We start from the raw sequence: 20,191 nt of genomic DNA on the forward strand, positions 1-20,191 counted from the left end.
CTGCATTGATAGCCTACAAGTTATTCTCATTACAAGTTTTCGAATCATTTGACCAACGCATCCATCTTTTGTATCCAGTACTGCACATTGGATCTATCTTCGATCTCTTCCGTCACAACCTCGGCCGGCTGAACTTGCAAAACAACCCCTAATTGTCTGGCACTCTCTATCTCTTCTGCTGTTATGGACTGGTTTTCAATCTCGACAAGGACCTCTTCCATTCTACTTTTCCAATATGTCTGGAAGAACTCTGCCAAAGAACAGTCCATCTGGTCGAGCTTTTCTTCAAATTCAACGAGCAAACTTTCCAAGCGGGCAATTTCGGCCGCGTCCTCTTCGTGGATATCCTCGATTTCGTCTTGCGTGTATACTCTTAGCGGCTCTCTTGAGAACCAGTATGCACCTTCCCAAGGCTTCCAATGGCTGCAGCAAGTGTGGCGCAGAGGAAGCACGGCAAAGGTGCATGCTCGCAAAGCTACGGATTTGACAGGTCGTGTAACATTCCAGCCCTCTTCCAGTTCGGTACACTTCTTGTAAACGCGCTTTGTCATCTTATTCAGTCTTTTTTTGGTCATGTCTCCTCGTAACTCCCAGAATAAGTATTCCTTCCACATCGTTGTGTAAGGATGACAGCCATTGCTAGAGCAGGCACAGACGCAGTTGTCAAGATTCCAGTCTTCACCAACACGGCTTCGTAGAACATCCAACAGTGTTGGCTTCATATCTTCCGTTCCCCATGCATGTTTATCCGTTCGCGTAAACAGGTAATGCGCAGCCGTGTATCCGTCAACTTCCCCTGGCACTCGGGCATCTAAGCGCGCGCCGTGCTCTATGAGCCATACGGAGTGCTGTGAGTAATATGATTGGATCAATGGAGTGGAGCCATCCGAGCTGGGTATGTCAATATCTTGAAATCCTCTGGAATAAAAGGCGTCCGATAAATGTCTGACGTTGCGATTCAAATTTCCCAGCCTGTGATATACAGAAGTTGATGGTTTTTCGTCATAAAGCTCTGTCTGAAGTTCTCGAGGGACTGCTTTTCCCGCTTTCTGGAGTTCATCTAATACATTGTGAATATGCAAGTCGAGTACCCCTGGAAGTCGTAGGCCGAAGCGGTCGACAAGTGCGGGCTTCAATTCCAAACTGGCAAAATCTTTCAATGCCTGACGACGATGCGTGAGCTCATCCAAAACCAAATCTCGCGCTTTGGCAGATGCTTCACCCATACTCGAGAGGAAAAACCCCCGCGAGACTGCTCTCAGAAGACAATCCCTATCGACATCCAACAGAAGCTTAACTGTAGCCGCACAGGAACAAGTTTCTGAGCACCTTATTGAGATTGGGCTTGTGCAAAGGTGACCGCTCCAATACAGTGCAACTTGTAGTGCCGGAGTTTCGCTATTGTCGTATAGTTGGAGAATAGACTTGCCAAAGTTCTGCAGGACCATTTTGAGGCCCTCATGCCAACCGACTAAATGGTGCAGAGCGGTGTGGCCGCCTGCATCCACTGCGGATAGGTCTAATACGGAAGTGGTTTTCTTCAAAGCTTCAAACAGATCTTTTCCCTTTCTTAAAAAGATTGCCTCTGTCGGGTGGCCAGCGTATACTAATTGATGTCAGTTGATGTTTGATTTTTGTCTTTTCCAGATACAATGTGTCTCTCTAGCAGCCATTTTCTGGGAGCCCTCAGCTACTATTCGATGTTGATTGAGGTCGTCTAATGTCGCCGTACTACGATCAATTTCCCGGATTTCTAAAGCCATAATGGACTCGTCGGGAACAAGCATATCAACCGCCTGAGTGCCATGGGATTCACAACCACCCCAGGATGAGGTGCCCAAAGCATCTTGGAAGGGAAGCCTAAAGTATGTGTTAGACGTCATATTCCAGATCTAAAAAGACAGATCTGGCGGGATCCAAACCTTCCACGAGCGTCCGGACGATCTTTTGGCACCTTTGCATCCAAAAGGTACTTCAGCAACAAGTTGCGTGGTCGATACCAATGATTGTCTGAGGCAAAACTAGCAGAGTGCAATAACGTCTCGTCGGAGAAATCTACGTCAAAAGGGGATGACATTCTCTTTTCAAAACTCGTCCGTATGGTTCGGATGCCTCGTTCGAGAAGATTCTCTGACTCTTCGTCACTCCAGTTGCTCGAACAAAACGCATCTTTGAGTATTCTTATGACTTCGAAAGCGGGGCTTTTTGCGTGAACGTGGAAATAAGTAAATGAGGGCGCTATACTGTAGCCCCCTGCTCCGAAGGTACTAGACATCGTGACAGTAACGGCCGTGGACACTAGGAATCGAAAGGCTTTTACCGAAATCCCAGCAGACCATTTGTTATTTGCAGTTGAGCCGGGCGTTGCGAAGAAGCATCCAATCTCGTGTTCATTTTCATGGACAGTCTCTTCCAGCAGAAAGGCTGGGCCGAATTGTCGTTTCCTGCGCCTTGCAATGCGTCTGAAGCTGCAACGGCATTTGAACTTTGAGTAGAAGTTGCCATACTCACTCGAACTAGATTCCGGGACATCTACTGGTTGTTCCGGTAAATGATGGGCTCCCACAATGTCGCAAATCATCTTCAATCCGCTTGATTTTGATGTCAATGTCTGGATGGCTGCCATGGGGCTAGGAGAGGACAATGCTGAGGCTTTCAAAGCCGCAATGTCATCTCTTAGGGCAATGCTCTCTTGTTGGACTGCAGAAAGCAACACGATGCCCTCCTGTACCTCCAATCTCATCGAATCAACGCCCATGGCCAGTCTCTTCAAAACTTTGTTGTTATCCGACGTAAAACTACTGTAAAATATGTTTAGTCAACGTTTTCATCATCGCTAGGGAAAGGAGGGTACATTTGAAGAGTCTGCAAGGCCGCTTGTAAGGCGTCGTTTGCGGCGTCAAGCCGGCCATTGAGGCGATCCAAATGATCTCTGCGAAATGGATAAAGAAATTTCTGCGTTTGGCCCTTGATTTTACCCCTGAAGGTTTCGGGCGTGGTAGAGCTGTCATTTGCGTAGACCTTGCCAATAAATTCGTCGAGAAGCAACAGTTCTACTCTCGCATTGGACATGGCTTTCAATACAGCATCATTCGTGTTAGTAGGCGCTAGACGGCCTTCATCGCCTTGAATCTGATCTATAATCGATTTCAGGAATTCGACTTTTCTGACAGTTGACTCGATATCCTCCTTGCGGCACTGGACGCCTTCGAGATACGTATTGATCCCGGAACAGAGTTGAATTCCCAGCGATACAACGCCGACCACAGTCCCGAGAATCTCCGCCATGGCGTATTGCAGCTCTTCCGGGTACAGTGGTGATGTTGAAATTAGTTGCGAGGCTGTTGTGTCGTGGATTTAATTGGCACTACGGTCTTGTGGAGCTGAAAGAAGCCGAAGCATGCGGACAATTGTTGGGTCGTAGAAGGCGCAAGTCACCGCAGCAGACTCATCGGTCAGAAGAGGGGATCAGGTGTTAAAATCTCTGGTAATATTAAATCAGGCTAGCGAATGAGATGTGCGTGGGATACTTCAGCCTGCACCTGTGGATGATGCATGCATGTGAGTGGCACAGCCCACGTAGTTAGACTAAAGAACGGAGAAATACACCTTGCCACTATTTCGAAACGCATAATATTGTCGACAGACCAAAGGCTATCTGAGATTCTGCACATTCCGTAAGTGAGGCCCGACATTTTTTCTCCCCCTTTGTCGTTTCTCTGACAATGAATACTCCTTATTCGACTAAGCGCCTGGGCAGCCATTCTGGTCACCTTATTCGAAGAACCTATCAAGCGCCGCACTTCTGCGCTTGCCGAGCTCCGTGATCTTCTTCGTAAGCTTTTTGCGGCCTATCTTCAATTAAATAGTTCGACAACCCGCGTAGGGTCCGCGAAAGCCATCACGGAGAGACTTTGTTCACGATGCGGTCTTGTCTTGCTGTCCATTACTACTTGCTGATTAGCAGAGTCTTGAAGAAGAAGCGAGACAACAAGTTGGTAACATTGTCAGCAACGTGGCAAACTGGTACTGCTGTCAGCTAGTCAGTAAATATGTGGCATTACCACCAAGGAGTTGTGAGGATGATGCACATCAAGAGTTGACGGCATTAGAAATCGCATGCTAAGGCCCAGGTTTTACAGTTGTCTGATGTCAAGTAAAGGCAAGGATAGAGATGAGTGTAGAAGAAGCACCGGGTAGTGTGACTCGGTAGTGTCGAGATTTCCTGAAGGGGACGTCTTTATCACGTTGTCTTTCTTTCCGAAATCAAATCTGGGTTTTGGGACTGCGTCGTTTCCTTCCATTCAACTTCAGCTGGGCCTCTCTTATTTATGTTTAAAGTTATATTAATGTTGTCCGAGGATTTTGTTGACTCTCCCTTAGGCAATAACCCACTCATGTAGGGAATAACCCACTTGCGTACAGGAAAGGTATGAGGTAAGGTTTAATGCATGTATGCGCCATGATGCATGTAGACAGTCTAGTTAGATAATCTCTAGCTAATCAAGGCTTGAGTAAACTGTAGCGGACGTGATCGAGGAGAGCGAACCATTGGTAGTAATATTAAGGGCATTGGCGCAGTAGATAAATCCAAGATTGGGTCAGGTTTTTCACGACATGACATAAGTATTCCATGACATGACAGGGCCAAGGGTTTCATGGAGTTGAGTAGTTAATTTTTCTAGTGCCGACAAATTATGGTGACTCATACGCCGGCAACGGCGTATGACGTGGAACGGGTTGCTCCGTGCACACCTCTAACACCCACCGTTTAAGTCTTGTATAGCCGTTCTTAAAGGCGTTGTAAATCCTCATCGGATAGGTCGAAACCATGTAACTGATCTAGTCAACATAACGGTATCTCTCTGAAGCAAAACAGCATGCTGTCAGACAGTCTACGTGGAAAAGTCGCGATTGTTACCGGTGCCGCAGTAAGTCTGAAAATCAATCAATTAAGCTCTTCCAAGAAAGATACAAGACCGCCTGATAGTTCTACAGTCTGGTATTGGTGCAGCTCTCGCAGAGCATCTCGTTTCGAAAGGATGGTGTGTGGCACTTTGTGACGTACAAGACGATAAAGGTCGAGAACTAGGTAAGCAATGCATGGCAGTGTGTGACGGTTCTCTCCACTAAAAGAACTCTCAGCGACCTCGCTTGGCCACTCCGCGGCTTACTATCATTGCGATATTGCCTCTTACGATTCTCAATCAGCCGTGTTTTCCAGCATATGGCAAAAGTATGGCCGCATCGACGCCCTCATAGCCAACGCTGCCTTCTCAGACCGCAACGCCCTGTTCCAGCTTCGACTTCGTGCGAATGGGCTTCCTTCCATTGAGGACATTCCTCCTAGCCCGGACACAACTTGTGGGTGGCAGGCCTCGCCGGCCCGTCACGTGGGCTGACGGCCGCCACCACTGGTCTTAGCCAGCCTCCACAGCCCTCTAGCCAGTTAGTTAGTTCTTCCAACCAACAACACCACTTTTCCCATTCTGAGCGTTCTGTGCTGGTTTCGCCCACAGGTTATGAGCCCAGCGTTATTCTTTCGGAATAACGTCGTTTTACCCATTATTCTACTCGTCTGTCAATTTTCTATTGATTCACGAATTTTTGCGATTTTATTCGCTTTATTTACCCTTCTGTGCGATTTTCTCGCCTTATTTTCCCTTCGCTGACGAATTTCACTTTCTGACGCGATATTGGCTGCCTGGCGCGCACGAATATCACGTGGCACGCGACCGACCACCACAACCCACTGGTTTTCACGAACACCACGGAATTCCACCACAACAACAGACTTTTCAGTCACAACCACACTACAACCATACTTTTACTTCGATTTCCTCGTTCTCACGAGAATTCAACCATTTCAGCTTCGGTTTTTCGAACCAGCCCATCAGTTTCTCGTATCTTCTACGAGTATTCATTCTTCCCTTCGATTCACCGTATTTCTACGGTCGGATCTCACAATTCCACCCATTTCTCGTGTTCTTACGCAAGATTCTCCCTCCTACACAACATTCATACTTCTTCAGTACCATTTACTCATCAATACCTTCCCTTCAATACCTTCCCTTTCCAACAGCAAGCGTAACGAACCCGCCACATCGACGTCCGATACAAATGGATCATACAGGAGGTTCACACTGCGAAAAGCATCGAACTCCGACTCATCAAGGGCGCTGATATGGCCGCCGATGGACTCACGAAGCCACTGGTTGCGGTCAAACACAAGGAATTCGTTCGTTTGTTGGGCATGGCGGAGGGATTGGATTGAGAGGGGGATTTTGAGACTGTGGGACTATTGATATTGAGACTTCGGGATTCGGAGGATTTCACGGCCTCCTATTGGCCAGGTTTAACCGGTAATTGACCGAGTTTTCTAATAGTTGAGAACTCCTCGGATTTGGAGGATTTGGGACTTTTCCTGTATTTCCTATTATTCTACTGCTTTTTCGCTGAGGAGTCTGAGAGGGGGTGTGGGTGGCAGGCCTCGCCGGCCCGTCACGTGGGCTGACGGCCGCCACCACTGGTCTTAGCCAGCCTCCACAGCCCTCTAGCCAGTTAGTTAGTTCTTCCAACCAACAACACCACTTTCCCCATTCTGAGCGTTCTGTGCTGGTTTCGCCCACACAACTTGCACGGACGTAGCGTATAAAGGCGTTATATATGGCACGCAGCTTGCTATCCACTTTATGCGCCACAACCCCTGTGATGGGAAAGTGAAAGGCAGAATCATCTGCACGTCGAGTCTGGCGGGTATTGAGCCGGAACCCGCAGTGCCACAGTACAGTGGTGCAAAAGCCGGTGTTATTCACTTTGCCCGCGCGACGGCACCCGTTCTCTGGGAAAAGGATGCCATCACCATGAATGTTGTGTGTCCCGGACTGGTCACAACTCCACTGGCGCCAAAAGAGCTTCTAGATGCCTCGTTGCCAGAGCATCGAACTTCTATGGAGCTTGTTCTAAGAGCTTTTGACGATTTCATCGACCGTGACGATGGTAAACGGAACGGCGAAGTTGTAGCTGCTCATGCTGCTAAAATCACAGAAGTTGGCAAATCCTACCTGACGGACACTGTTGATGGTGCCGATGAGAGCGTGCGAAGGGTGTCAAAAGTTCTCATGAGGTTGGTTCAGGGTGATGAATAGACACGGATGGGTACATAGGAATGCTGAACCCGCGAATGCCGCAAATTGAAGGCCATGGATATTTATCTTCCGCACACTTGAGCTATAGTATTATTCTTTGTTCTCTCTATTAAACCTAAAAGTTAAGTTTTAAACTAGGGTTTAACGTTAAATTGCTCTTGCTGTTGGCGCTAGCTTATGAACTCATCAAGGATGAAGAGCTTTTAGAGATGTTAGGGCCGATGAGTAATGAAAGAATTGGCGAACGGTTTCAAGGTAATACTCGTTCAAGCATGATTTGAAAGGCTTCTTCCGGCTAACCCAAAGTTCTCTAGTAGACTTCGAAAATGAAATATAATGATCTCGTCCAGCTCATGCCTCCAGACTGCTGCACAGCTAACACTATTGAAACCAGGCCATACGGTCGTGAACCTCATCTATTGCTCTGGGAAGGCGCTGTACTTCCCGGTGCGAAAGGAAAAGCAAGCTGCCTTCGTGCAGGGGATGCCGCACTTTATGGCGACTCGGTCACCGGTTTTGAGCCGCTTCACGCCATGGCCGGCTGCGATGGCTGTGCCGGCGCCCTCGTGGCCAAGTCCGTTTTCGCCCGTCATAATCGTGTTGCCAATGACACCCTTCTTCCAAAAAACGCATATCAGAACCAAAAATACCTGTAGCCCGAACATAAATAATACATGCATTAGGGCGTGGTTTGGGGAGCTCGTCACAGTGTAGGTACAACTCGTGTTTTGGATTTGTGAGTACAGCAATGTTCTCAAGCTTGCGCTAGAGGCAATCTGTTGAGTCGTTCACTTACAAAACAATGAAACTTTAGGGGAGTATTTGGCGAAAAAGATCATAAAGAAACAAGATGATTGGACAGCCTTCGTATGAACGTGAAGTTGTCAAGGGATAGACCTCATGTTTTACTCATATCATGAGCGACGGACTCCCAAGGCTGTCATTAGGGTTCTCCTCAAAGCCCAAATACAAGCTGCCTTTGTTCTCATGTCGCACAATGCATTCCTTATGGCAAACTTAGCCGCTGTCGGGCTTGCAAGAGGATAGAAAAGAGGAATCCAAGAAGGCCAAGCCTTGCTTATATTGCTTCTTCCCCGCTGAATGCAGTTGCATATTGTACAAGTAAACCACCGAAGGTCTGTGGGGAAGCTAGGCAACTCGAAATTTTTAATTCACTATATTCTTTTTGTAGAGTATGCTATAGGCAATCACACAGCTACGGGCAGCCACATGAAGCCTCCATACAGCAGGCGCCCGACATACAGCAGCCGCGGCAGTTTTTAGTGCTACCACATTGACCAACAGACGGCTTTGTATTTACTCTGCAGTTGCAGTAGGCACTACTCATGGTTAATTGTAATTCGGCGCTTTAAATTGATACTTGTGGTAACTTACGATCCACCGCTGGGATTGGAGCAACCATCATAGAAGTCGCCGGCAGAGAAACACTGTTGATCAAATTAGCGAAGTGACTTAAACTAATAATTAGCTGGAAGTTGGAACTCACAACGCTAGGGCACCCTGCAGTACATTCCTTCATTGATCCATATACGTGACCAGTGTAGGCTTGGGCGGCTAGTGGGGCCGTAAGGGCGATCAAAAATGAGAGAAACTTCATTGTTGTCGATTTAGATGGCTGGCGGGTTCTGCTTTGCGAAGAGGTAGTGGATTTAAGTGAATGAGTGCCTATGTTTTATGAAAACCACGGAGGAACTGCTGTCTTTTATACTCAGTGCTAACGCCCATAGAAAACCGGAGGTTGCGGACGGAAGCTGGCTGATGTGGGTTCTACAAGTCGTCTCGGAACCGAGGATACCGTACTAGTCGCGTGGAAGACAAATGAAGCTTGAACTTTTGTTGGATGCATTGAAAAACCGCTGCCGAGTACTATAACTAGGTTTGAGTAAGAAAATAAACTCCGATTAAGGGGTCCACTACTCTAGGGCATACTCTACAAGCAAGTATCTTAGAAGCGACGACTTGCTTACTACCTAGGTACAGTCGAGAAAATCTGGACTACTGTAAAATCACTGATACACTTTTCCTTCATTCTGGTGATACCTATGGCCTTAGCCCTACACATCAATGGGCAAGACCTTAAAAACTTACAAGCTTCGCCTTTTATTTATTTACGTGTACTAGTCAGCTTACTGTGGAAGCCGAACTAATTAGACACTTCTAGATAACGTAGCTGGTACTTCCTCTACAATCGATTTGAGACAAGCCATACCCAATTACTAACTACCTAGACACTGACTCGGTAGTCACCTAGAGAGCACTGTAGAGCGTTAGCGTCAGACGTTAGTCTCAGTTAAAATACGGGATTTAGAGTTTGGCAACTGCATCCTACTTCAAACTCAGCCAGGCACCTACCGGCCGGTAGAGAAGTAGTAACACCCTACAGTGGGGCAACAAAAGGCCTGTAGAGCTTAAATTCGTAACACATTAACGCGTCTCTCAGGGATCAACCTAATCCCTTCTACAACGAATATTTCCACCGTTCTGACTCCCAGTAGCCCAAATACAACAAATATGACATATTGTCGTTCTGATTGGGAACCGGGAGTGTGACGCAGCTACCCAGGTTGAATACGGGGAAACGCAGGCGACTGTTGTAGTCTAAGTCAGAGGTTCTGATGACATTTATGAGATGATTGATAAAATCTTAGCCAAAATGTAGATGAACGGATCTTTTCTCGGTCAAGTAAACTTTATTGTGATCACAGTCATTCAAGTTTAGGAAGCTTGGACTCGGTCTTGAAAAATGGAAAGCCATAGACATATATCTTCCGCACATTCGAACTTTGGTAATGTTCATTGCTTTATCTGTCAAACTTGAAGATTAAAATAGATTTAGTATTGAATCGCTCCCGTTGCTGCTGGCGCTGGCTTTTGGACTCGCCGAGGGTTAAGAGCTTTCAGAGGTGACACGGTCGGTGTGAAACGGGAAATTGGCGTGCGGTCTCAAGGTAATACTCATTTAAAGGAAGATTTAAAGGGCTTTTCCCAACCAACCCGAAGTCCTCCGTGCATGATTCTTTACAATGAAACTATAAGAATAAACCCGGAATATTTGGTCGTCGGTACTAGCCGTTATATTGAGGCCGTAATGCTAAGTCGCCCCAGAATGATTGGCTTCATTTCTCATTTCATCAAGTGTTCTACATTTGAGGACAGCCAGCCGACCGGAGATTGTGCAGCAAGCACGTTAATCGATGATAGCTAGGTACCTTGATTCCACGACTTCGTACACAGTCCGATAACTAGCATGCGGATGCTATTTAGAAGCGAAGGCGCAAATTCGGCCATTAGGGCTGTCATTATCTATAGGATGCAATAGTAAGGGAAGGAGTATACCATCATTATGATTTTACATGTTGAAGTAGATTGCTGAGTTCTGGGAAGCTTTTGAGTGTGCTGCGTGGTGATGTTGGATAGAATTGATGGCCAAGGCGGAATACATTTTTATTTATTTTTTTGCAGTCCAAGCTTCTCGCCGACAATGAAAACGGTAACGACGCCAGAGAAGCAGCCTCTCTCGTAAACTGCATTAATAGTGCCGAGAAGACTGGACGACGGATTTCTGAAGGTTTTGAGGAAGTCTATGGCGGTATTAAGACCCTGATGAAGACATTAACTGCTAGCAGCTGCGGTTCAGACGCTAAGCACGCCCTGATCGTAGCCGAAGAGCAGGAAGCCGATGCCACCAGCCAACGTATGACTCCTATCAAGGCAGGTCCGCGAATTCTTCTGCAAGAGCTACGCTTTCTGTATCCAGGCTCAATAAGCTCGAGGTGTTGAACATCGTCAGGTGGCCCCTTCATCGTTGTAGGAATGGAGATTGAGCTCATAGTGATGTTGTGAAATCGAGGGGTGATAGCAAAAACGATGCTGGGGAAATAAGACAAATTTGGTTCCCTTACCCTCAGAAACAAGATGATTAGAGAACATTGTAATCATTTCTTGAACGAATTTCTTCAAAAGCACGCTGTATTTACTAGAAATAGGAGTTGGAAAGGAAAAGGAAGACCTGGCTGTTTGAGTTCTGCGAGAGTCAGCGACAATATGTAATTACTATGACTAGTATCGGAGTCGATGACATTACATATTCTTCCGCGGGATGGCCCCTTGTCGTCCCAAACTTGTCTACATCCTTTGTCCCCAATGCACCGCTACATTTCTATGGCAAGGCGAAAACCTGGGGTAAATCTAGAAAACGATGTGGCTGGATGGGTTTCGACCGGAAAACACCTGGTGGCGTGTGCACCGGACCCTCGGGCGACTTTACTTGAAGAGACTAAACGTCTCCGAGAAATAACACCAACGCAAACTTTCCCCGGCCTAGCTTTTCTCCCCCACAACACCCATCTTTCCACCCAACGTTGTGGTCAACGATGCCAGATTTGGGCCACAGAAAGTCGTGTAAGCCGTGTCGACAACGTCACCTAAGATGCGATCGGGGCACTCCGAAATGTTCCAATTGTCGGAAGCCCTCCCCTCCCCTCAAGTGTTTCTACGAGCCCAAGGAACTAAGGTTCCGACGCTGTCTCATCTCGTCACTCGTTGATAACGGTGTAACGAGTACCGTTACCGGCAGCAATAGTAGCACTGTTAACCTGAACCAGAACGCAGGCTCAGTAGCCAGCATTCATGAGACTAGCGACCATTGCAGCGATGGCGCCGCCACACAACATTCCGATGAGGAGCTCGCAGAGGAGCCGGGTCTTCAAATGACATCAGCCTCTGTTACAACGCCCGTGCCTTCAAACTCGAACTCCACTGTGACGCTCAGTGAGCGCAGAAATTTATCCCAAAATACACCTCAAGGTGAAACCCTGTCTCTATCGGAGCCATCGGCGGACTTGCTCGCAGACAGGGGCTCCGATGGTCTACGCATCAAAACAATCTCGTCGAGAGATACTCTGAGCCGAGTTACGCCTCCCCAGGAGCCCTCTCCTGAATCGTCACTGGCTTTCACGCTACTGCCTCCACCAGGAGTTTACAGTATCACGAATGAAATAGATGCATACATCTTTGGTTTCTATTTGGAAAAGGCGGGGCCATGGGTAAGTCGGCCAGTGCATGACAGCAAATTCCCAAGCCAACTGTAAAACAGCTAGACATCGTGTCACCAAATAACTACTTTGGTGTTCACGTCCCCCGCTTGATGGCGGTTGAGCCCGTATTAGGCTCGGCGTGTCTTGCCTACGCATCTCTTGTCTTACATCTGCAAGGCCAGATCCCCGCCCATATCAAGGACGACCTGCATGACCGTGCCCTGAGACATTTAATACCTCTGCTTACCTCCTACCGTGAGGATCGCGGACACCTTCAGGACCTAGGTCCTGTCCACGCCACCACAGTCATCTTGCGAATGACGGAGCAATTCCTGGAACTCGGAGAGGATAAGCAACATCACCTCCATGGAAGCTCCACGCTCTTTGAGACGGCTTATCACGATTGGTCGCTCCTCGACAATTCTATGTCTAGCACGTCGTTCTGGGCATATCTTAGGGGGAGCTTACGAATCTCATTTCTGCAGGAGAAGCCATGTGCGTTCAAGCTGAATCACCTGGAGATGTGGCGCTATGCGTCGGGAGACCTGTCCCTTACAGACGAGGCTCGAACAAACCTGATGACCTATCTGCTAGCAGAAGTCTGCACAATATGCTGGGCTCCGAGAACATGCTCCGAAACGACCATGGCTAAATTGGAGGAGTTAGGTAAGGCCATCGCTGAATGGAAGCGCTGTCTTCCGATTTCCTTCCAGCCATGGTATTTTCGACGCAAAGAGGGTGACGTTTTCCCAGATGTTAGATTCATGGCGCCATGGCACGGTATGTTTTGCGAACCCGAACAACAGAATACTTCAATGGGCGCTACGATCAAAGGCTAACGAAGAGAAAATGCTTAGTTGTCGCGTGGCAATTTTTCTATTCATCCCAGGTCATGCTAGCCGTTCATCGCTCAGCAATGAGTAAGGACACGAACCTGTTGCGTTTAACGAGGTTTCTAGAGGTAGATACTTATTTGCCTTCCTTGGCTTGTTCTTATCCACTGATCCCCTTTCGTTCTGTAGGACAAGATTGCAGAGCCAACAAGATGGCTTTGTGGGGTAACTCTGTCTTCAAACAGCATTGGAGTGAAGATTAACGGAAGTCACCTAGTGGCATGGTGTGCTCAATATGTGACAGCTAAGTCGGAGAGAAGAAAGATCCTGGAAATGTTGCTTTCTCTTTGGCAAGAAATCAAATGGCCGAATCTTACCTGCCATGCCCGCCTCGACAAGCTTTGGGATGGCTCTCGCCAATCGTGGGCATCCCCAGATCTTAATGAAGATGCATGAAACTAGTATCACCGTAGTTCTTGTTATCGAATGTGTTGTTTGGAAGATAAAAAAACCGATAGCCAAAAAAGAAATATGGGCCTATTGTCATCAGAGACGCAGAATTCTGTAAGAATTTTGCTCTCTATGTTGAAGCCACTGCAGTCATTGCTGGAATGAAGGTGCTCTTAAAATAACTAATAGAGAGTTTAGTGGCTGTACTAAGGGTGATATTTGTCAGTAACCAGCCATATCATCCTTATTACGTACCACATGAAAACCTTCTCTGACGTTATTCATCATTTGATTTGCCAAAGTTATCGTCAACTCAGGGATGGTGCTTATTGGTAAGTGGGGCCTACCAAGGCTGGTCTTGTGCGGGCGAACTAGCTTGTTCAGGGACACCCTCTCCGATTTCTTAGGTGTAGTTCCGAGATTCAGTCATGTGAAACTCTTCGAGATCAACACTTTACTGCGCTTTTTGTTACCGAATTAGGAAATCCATTTCCGACACCCATCAAGCTGGCCTCCCAGAATGTGTTGGAATCGCCAGATTTCCTTGAGCCTAGGTGAACATGAAGACCATGATTTTGAGCCAGATTCAAAGAGAGGATGGACGCATCTAGCACTTGCGCAGGAATCTTCTGGTACAAGTTAATATATAAGCCGATAACTAAATAAATGCTCTTTCCCGTGACAGTTACCAGAGATTATCCCTATGTTTTCACTACCTGCTTGCATCATCATCACTAGCAGCGATCTTCTGGATTAAGGTTTCCTCGCTGGTTCTGTTCTGTTTCATAATCAGATCTGACAACCGACAAAGTTCTGGCTTGCTCTGTAATTTGACTGAGTATCCCACGCAAAGTTACCGCCGACATCATGCTTGCTAAAGAAGCTACCCATTGTCGGCTTTGGACAATGGTGCACTCACAAGTATGTCCCGAAATACTACTCATGCTTATCTTCACTGGCGAACACCAAGTATGTTTAGAGTACGTATAGTGGCTGTGACGGCCGTTGCTATTGCGATGTTGGTCCCACTATTAAGATATTTTTGGGATTTGAAAGGGCTTCGAAAATACCCTGCTGCTGGCCCGTTTGGCATCCCGGCTTTCACTCCACTATGGATAATGTATGACAACTACTTCGGCGTCAGGTGGAACGCCATCGAGAAGGCTCAAGGGCAAAAGGTTGCGCACACTGACCGCTTTATCCCCCGCGACAATGGTAGTTTTGACATCCGACCTTGGTTAAATATGTACACTTATGACTAATCAGTACTATCATGTGGAGCGATTGCTTCGGTTTCCTTGACATGGGAGACGACGTTTGCATCGCATAGTCTGCTGATGGAGCCCAGAAGACGGTCCATGTCATGCAGACTTTCCAGAATGGTGTATGGCATAGCGTCTTCTGCGCTCATCTTCCTCTTTGGGTGTAAATGACACTCCGGTCCCTCTCAAGCTGGTACAAGGGGACAGTAGCAGCAGACGATTTTGACAACGTATGAGTCTCTGTAATTGCTTGAAAGGATAAGTGCGCTGACGTCTTACATAGATGGCGAGGTACAAGACTCACAAACGCATTAAGAACATACCAGTAAATCCAAATATCTTCTCTTATATCCCTCTTGAAGTTGACGAGGAAGGCGGGTCATCATTTCACATGTGGGAGATTCCTGATATGTATCACACTGAGGAGAGGTACGCACTAGGCCTTCACATTTTAAGAAAGATAGTAGAGAAGAGGGAAAAAAATGATTCGGTGTAAAAGTTAGCGAATAACTTGGTTATCTCATGTTGCAGATCTCGCCACCTTCACAGCTCTATTTCACTATTAAAAATGCGCGAAATTTAAGGAGATGCCATGTAATATGCGCCCAACGTATACACCAAATGTCTCGAACGCGCGAGGGACTGTCTCAACTTCCATGGCAGCGTACAGCCCCCATCAAGGACAAGATTGGCCCCTGAATGAATTCAATGTCATGAGCTTGGAACGTTACTACGGATTAGTCTGGCCTACCAGTCATGGAGCTGGATGGCTCACTTGCTGAATAAACGTAGGCTCCCTTGATTTTGCAGCATGACAGAATCCGCCGACAACCTGTGGGGAAGCTAGGCAATTCGGAATTTCCAAGCTACATGAACAATTGGGAAGTCAGAGTTCCGCGCTCAAATTTCCTCTTTAGGAAACATTTCTCCCCTCTGGTTAGGCTTAGTGTGGGCGAGAACCGGCACAGAACGCTCAGAATGGGGAAAGTGGTGTTGTTGGTTGGAAGAACTAACTAACTGGCTAGAGGGCTATGGAGGCTGGCTAAGACCAGTGGTGGCGGCCGTCAGCCCACGTGACGGGCCGGCGAGGCCTGCCACCCACACCCCCTCTCAGACTCCTCAGCGAAAAAGCAGTAGAATAATAGGAAATACAGGAAAAGTCCTAAATCCTCTAAATCCGAGGAGTTCTTAACTATTAGAAAACTCGGTTAATTACCGGTTAAACCTAGCTAATAGGAGGCTGTGAAATCCTCTGAATCCCGAAGTCTTAATATCAATAGTCCTATAGTCTTAAAATCCCCCTCTTAATCTAATCCCTCTGCTATGCCTAACAAACGAACGAATTCCTTATGTTTAACCGTAACCAGTGGCTTCGTAAGTCTATCGGCGGCTATATTAGCGCCTTTGATAAGTCGGAGTTCGATGCTTTTCGCAGTGTGAACCTCCTGTATGATCTATTTATATTAGACGTCGATATAGCAGGTTCGTGCCTTGTTAAGTAGGTTTATGACGTTATCGTAGCCGTTAGCATTGTTAGTAAATATGATAGTAGGCGTAGTAATAGGTTTGCTAAGCAGTTAGGAAAGGCAACGTCTAATCTACTTTATAGCAATTACCGTAAGTATAAGATTAATAAATTTAGCTTTCGTAGTACTTAAAGTTACGAAAGTCTATTTTTTTAACTTCTAAGTAATCGGTATACTAGCAAGGAAGACGATATAACTACCTATCGAGACTCGTAATAGCTTATTATTAGCGAAAGAAGTATTTATAATAGCGTAAAGCCTTAACTTATTAATTATAAAGATGCTTCTAAGTATAATACCGAGATAAACGATACTTTTAAAGTATTAGAATAAGTACTTAATAATATAAAGATATGTTCGAATATTCGTAGGCGCACATTCAGGGGTCAATCGTGATGTGTATTGTGCTTCTTCTTTTCCTAAGACCTGTCCGTATCCCTTACGCGCCTTCTTCCGGCGTGTTCCCTGTGACTAAGCGCACCTAGCGCGGTCCTCGGCCAAACATTCCTCCTAGCGCCTTCCTGGCATCCTAGGCGCTCTGCGTGTGCATCGCTTCCAGCGCCCCTGGCCTACCACCCTTTTTGACACACCCCTTTAGCCTTCGCGGCTCGAGACCTCGGTCCTAGGGCGCTCCTGCGCGCTTCATACGCAGCAGCGGAGGCTACCCTTAGGGGTGGCAGGCCAACCGACTTCTTCCTTATTCCTCTCCTCCTTCAAAGATCCCTCCGCTCCATGCGGTCTCTGCGAGAGGGTCCCTCTCTTCGCGTAGTGGTTCCGTCTCCTTCTTCACCAAGTTGAGCTGTTTTATGAAGTCTTCAAACGGTTGCCTTGCGAGGCTCTTCGTGAGTCCGTCCGCAACAAGGTCTTTCGTTGGTGTGTGGACGACGTTGATGGTGCCGTTCTCAACCTCCTGTCTCAACCAGTGGTTGTGTATATCAACGTGACGAAGCCTCGTCTTTAGAGTCACGAGTTCCTCAGTTACTATTCGAATCGTCTAGAGGTTGTCGCACTGGATCGTTATTCCGCCGCTTGGAATCGTCGTATTAAGAGCACTCAACAGACGGCTAACGAATATAGCTTCGCGTGCTGCTTGTGAGAGGGCGAGAAGCTCTGCTTCTGTCGTTGATGTTGTGACTGTGTCTTGTTTGTTCGCTCTCCATCCGATCAATCCTCCAGCAAGCCGTAGTGCGTACGCCTGAGAGCTCTTTCGATCTAGCGAGTTATCTGCGAAGCTGGCGTCTGATGCGACTTCGAAACTCTTGTTGTTGCCATCGTACTCGAGACTAAGGAAGCAGGTGTCCAAGATGTACTGCAATACTCGATCTGCAGCGCGATGATGCTTCTGAGAGGGATTCTGGTTAAACCTCGCCAGACGGCTTGCAGCAAAGGCGATATCGGGGCGCGTCATCACCGCCAAGTATAGGATCGATCCAATCTTTCGTTGGTATGCCGTTATTTCGCTCTTTGAGGCGTGCTCCTCGGCGGGCAGTAGCTCCTCGTTCGTCATAGGTGTCGTAAATCGAGTGTTCTTCCTCTGTGATCCTTTATGTGTGCCTTGACCAATCAACCGTGCGATCTTCTGTGCGTATGCTGCCTGAGATAGCCAGATTTTCTTCTTGGCTCGGTCGCGCGTGACCTCGATTCCTAGAAACCAGTGAAGAGGGTCTCCGCCTTCCAGGTGGTACTTCTCTTTGAGCCCGTTAATGAGGCGCTCAGCAGCGTTTCTACACTCAGGGGGAAACGCGAGAACACAGTCGTCGACATAGAAGAAGAAGAGCACGCGTCCCTTCCGCCAGCAGCAATTCTCGCCTGCGACGCGTTCCATCCCCATTGCTTTCAGACCGTTCTCTAGATGCCGTTGCCACAGTAGAGGGGACCTGCGAAGGCCGTATAGAGCCTTCTTCAGCCGCAGGACCTTCCCCTGCTGCTCATGGCCCGGTGGAAACTCCATATATACTGTCTCGTCGATCGGAGCGTGGACAAAGGCATTAACTGCGTCGTACTGCAGTAAGGTAAGATCTTGCTGGGCCGCGGTGGCAATAAGGGTTCGGAACGATTGTCCAGCGAGGGTTGCAGCGTATGTATCCTTGAAAGCGTTTTTAGCCTGTTGATCTCCTCGAACAACGATCCTTGCCTTAAGTTTCTAGAGTGCTCCCTTCTCGTCCGTTTTATAGACGTATACCCACCGGCAACCCAGAATCTGGTGCCCGGCGGCTTCTCTACGGTCCACGACGACGTATGTATCCATCTCATCGTGGCTCGCGAGGTGCTTCTCTTCCGCTTCTCGGAATCCCCTCTCGTAGGGGTGGCCGTATAGATCGGCATGTTTCTGAGGCACTGGGGGTAGTACGCCTGCTTGGCTTTTTCGCTGGGGCAGAGGACGGTCCTCTCCCGGAACGCTAGAGGCCACGGTCTCAACCGCGGGCCCCCCGTCACCTGACACGGGCCTACCGTTGTGGGAGCTTAGCCCAGAGGGAAGGTCTTCCTTTACCCTCGAATCAACGTGGTTTCTTCCCTGACGGAGGTCGAAGGCACGCTCACACCCAGGGTTTCTAAGACTCCTCCTGGGCCCAGGGGCAGGGTTCATACCATTACCACGTCCGGCTACGGTGAGACCTTCGAGTCTGTTGTTCCAACATACTACCGCTTCCAGGCTGGTATCGGCGTTCTTCGCCTTTTGCTTCATCTTCACTCGTTTTCTACCCGTTCTGGTGCCGCCGAGGAAAGCGGCTTGCCAGGAGGTACGCGGAGTGGTAATTGGAAACTCTTCGTGGATCGATTCGCGTGCATGAACCGCCTCAGGAGCGATCGAAGCACGTCTCTTCCTCCACCCCTTCACTCCGAGTGCCTCCTCAAGGCCTGCGAAGAACGAGGTGGGTGGCGTCCGCGGTGGTGTATTGAGTTCGAATCGTGACTCCACGTACTTAGGCGACGGCGGTGCGGTGTATTCTTGTGCCTCTTCGTCTTCAATGTACTGGACTTCATCGACTTCTTCGTCTGCGGTGTGTGCGTACTCTGGAGATGTTATCCCTGTGGGCGAGACCTCTAGTCGCGCGAGAAGAGCGTTGAGCTTGTTCACGTCGAGGTCTTTGAGGTCATCCCGCAGCTCGTTGATATCTCTATTAAAGAACTCGGTTTCCCTGAACACAACGTCTCGCGTTGTGATAACGCGGGCAGTAAGCGGATTCCACACGCGGTAGGAGTTGCTAGTACTGTACCTAATGAGGTAGCCTATCCATCCTCTCGGTTGAAGCTTTCTCGACTTATTCCTGCCCAGCTGTGCGTCTGTTGTGAGCGCATACACTTTGCAGCCGTACGCTCGAAGGTGGGCTTGATGAGGCTTCCCGAGATCTGGGCCGCGAAACTGATTATGGAACCGTTCGAAGGGCGTTTTCCAGCCGTGGCCGCTGACGGCGTCCTGTTGTATAAATACGTCGCGGCGGCAACGATTTCGGGCCACAGCATCTCAGGGAACTTGCCTGCCTCGCGAAGGGTCCTAGCCTTCTCCTTGATAACTGCTGCGATTCGCTCGGCGCCTCCGTTCTGGGCCTGCGTATTGGGCGCAGAGGGTTCGAGGACCACCCCTTGAGATTGAAGGTGAGTGGCGACTTGCTGATGAATCGTTGCAACCTCGCGGTCACATTCGAAGACTTTGACCTGTATATTATATTGCGTCTTCATCATGGCCATGAAGAGATCGAATACCTCGAGGAGCGTCTCTGTTGTACGGTCCTTAAGGTAGTAGTCCCACGAGTATCCTGTTAGTCGGTCAGAGAGTATTACCGTAGACATATAGCCTCCGTATCCTTGAGGGCTAATCGAGTGAAAGTCGAACGCCACTCTTGATCCTGGTTTTGCCCACGCTATAGACTCGCGTGGGGCACGTCGAACAATTCGTCTTGTCTTCCCTTTTCC

At 48.1% G+C, this 20,191-nt stretch overlaps 3 protein-coding genes across 3 annotated transcripts; 2 read left to right on the forward strand and 1 right to left on the reverse strand.

The window, feature by feature from the left end:
* Positions 1–44: 44 nt before the first annotated feature.
* CTRU02_205203 (uncharacterized protein) lies at positions 45–3,288 on the reverse strand (the record flags this gene model as incomplete). Its single annotated transcript, XM_070204516.1, has 4 exons — positions 45–1,606; positions 1,652–1,860; positions 1,923–2,801; positions 2,855–3,288. The coding sequence occupies 4 exons, from the start codon at positions 3,286–3,288 to the stop codon at positions 45–47; spliced, it is 3,084 nt and encodes a 1,027-aa protein (XP_070061620.1).
* A 1,592-nt stretch (positions 3,289–4,880) lies between these two features.
* CTRU02_205204 (15-hydroxyprostaglandin dehydrogenase (nad(+))) lies at positions 4,881–5,402 on the forward strand (the record flags this gene model as incomplete). Its single annotated transcript, XM_036724216.1, has 3 exons — positions 4,881–4,931; positions 4,999–5,092; positions 5,146–5,402. The coding sequence occupies 3 exons, from the start codon at positions 4,881–4,883 to the stop codon at positions 5,400–5,402; spliced, it is 402 nt and encodes a 133-aa protein (XP_036583843.1).
* A 1,290-nt stretch (positions 5,403–6,692) lies between these two features.
* Positions 6,693–7,148, forward strand: CTRU02_205205 (short chain dehydrogenase; the record flags this gene model as incomplete). The annotated part of the gene is made up of 1 exon (XM_036724215.1): positions 6,693–7,148. One exon carries the CDS (start codon positions 6,693–6,695, stop codon positions 7,146–7,148), a length of 456 nt encoding a protein of 151 aa, XP_036583842.1.
* Positions 7,149–20,191: the final 13,043 nt, after the last annotated feature.

This window comes from Colletotrichum truncatum, assembly GCF_014235925.2.
Source record: "Colletotrichum truncatum strain CMES1059 chromosome Unknown Contig_0003, whole genome shotgun sequence".
NCBI lineage: Eukaryota > Fungi > Ascomycota > Sordariomycetes > Glomerellales > Glomerellaceae > Colletotrichum > Colletotrichum truncatum.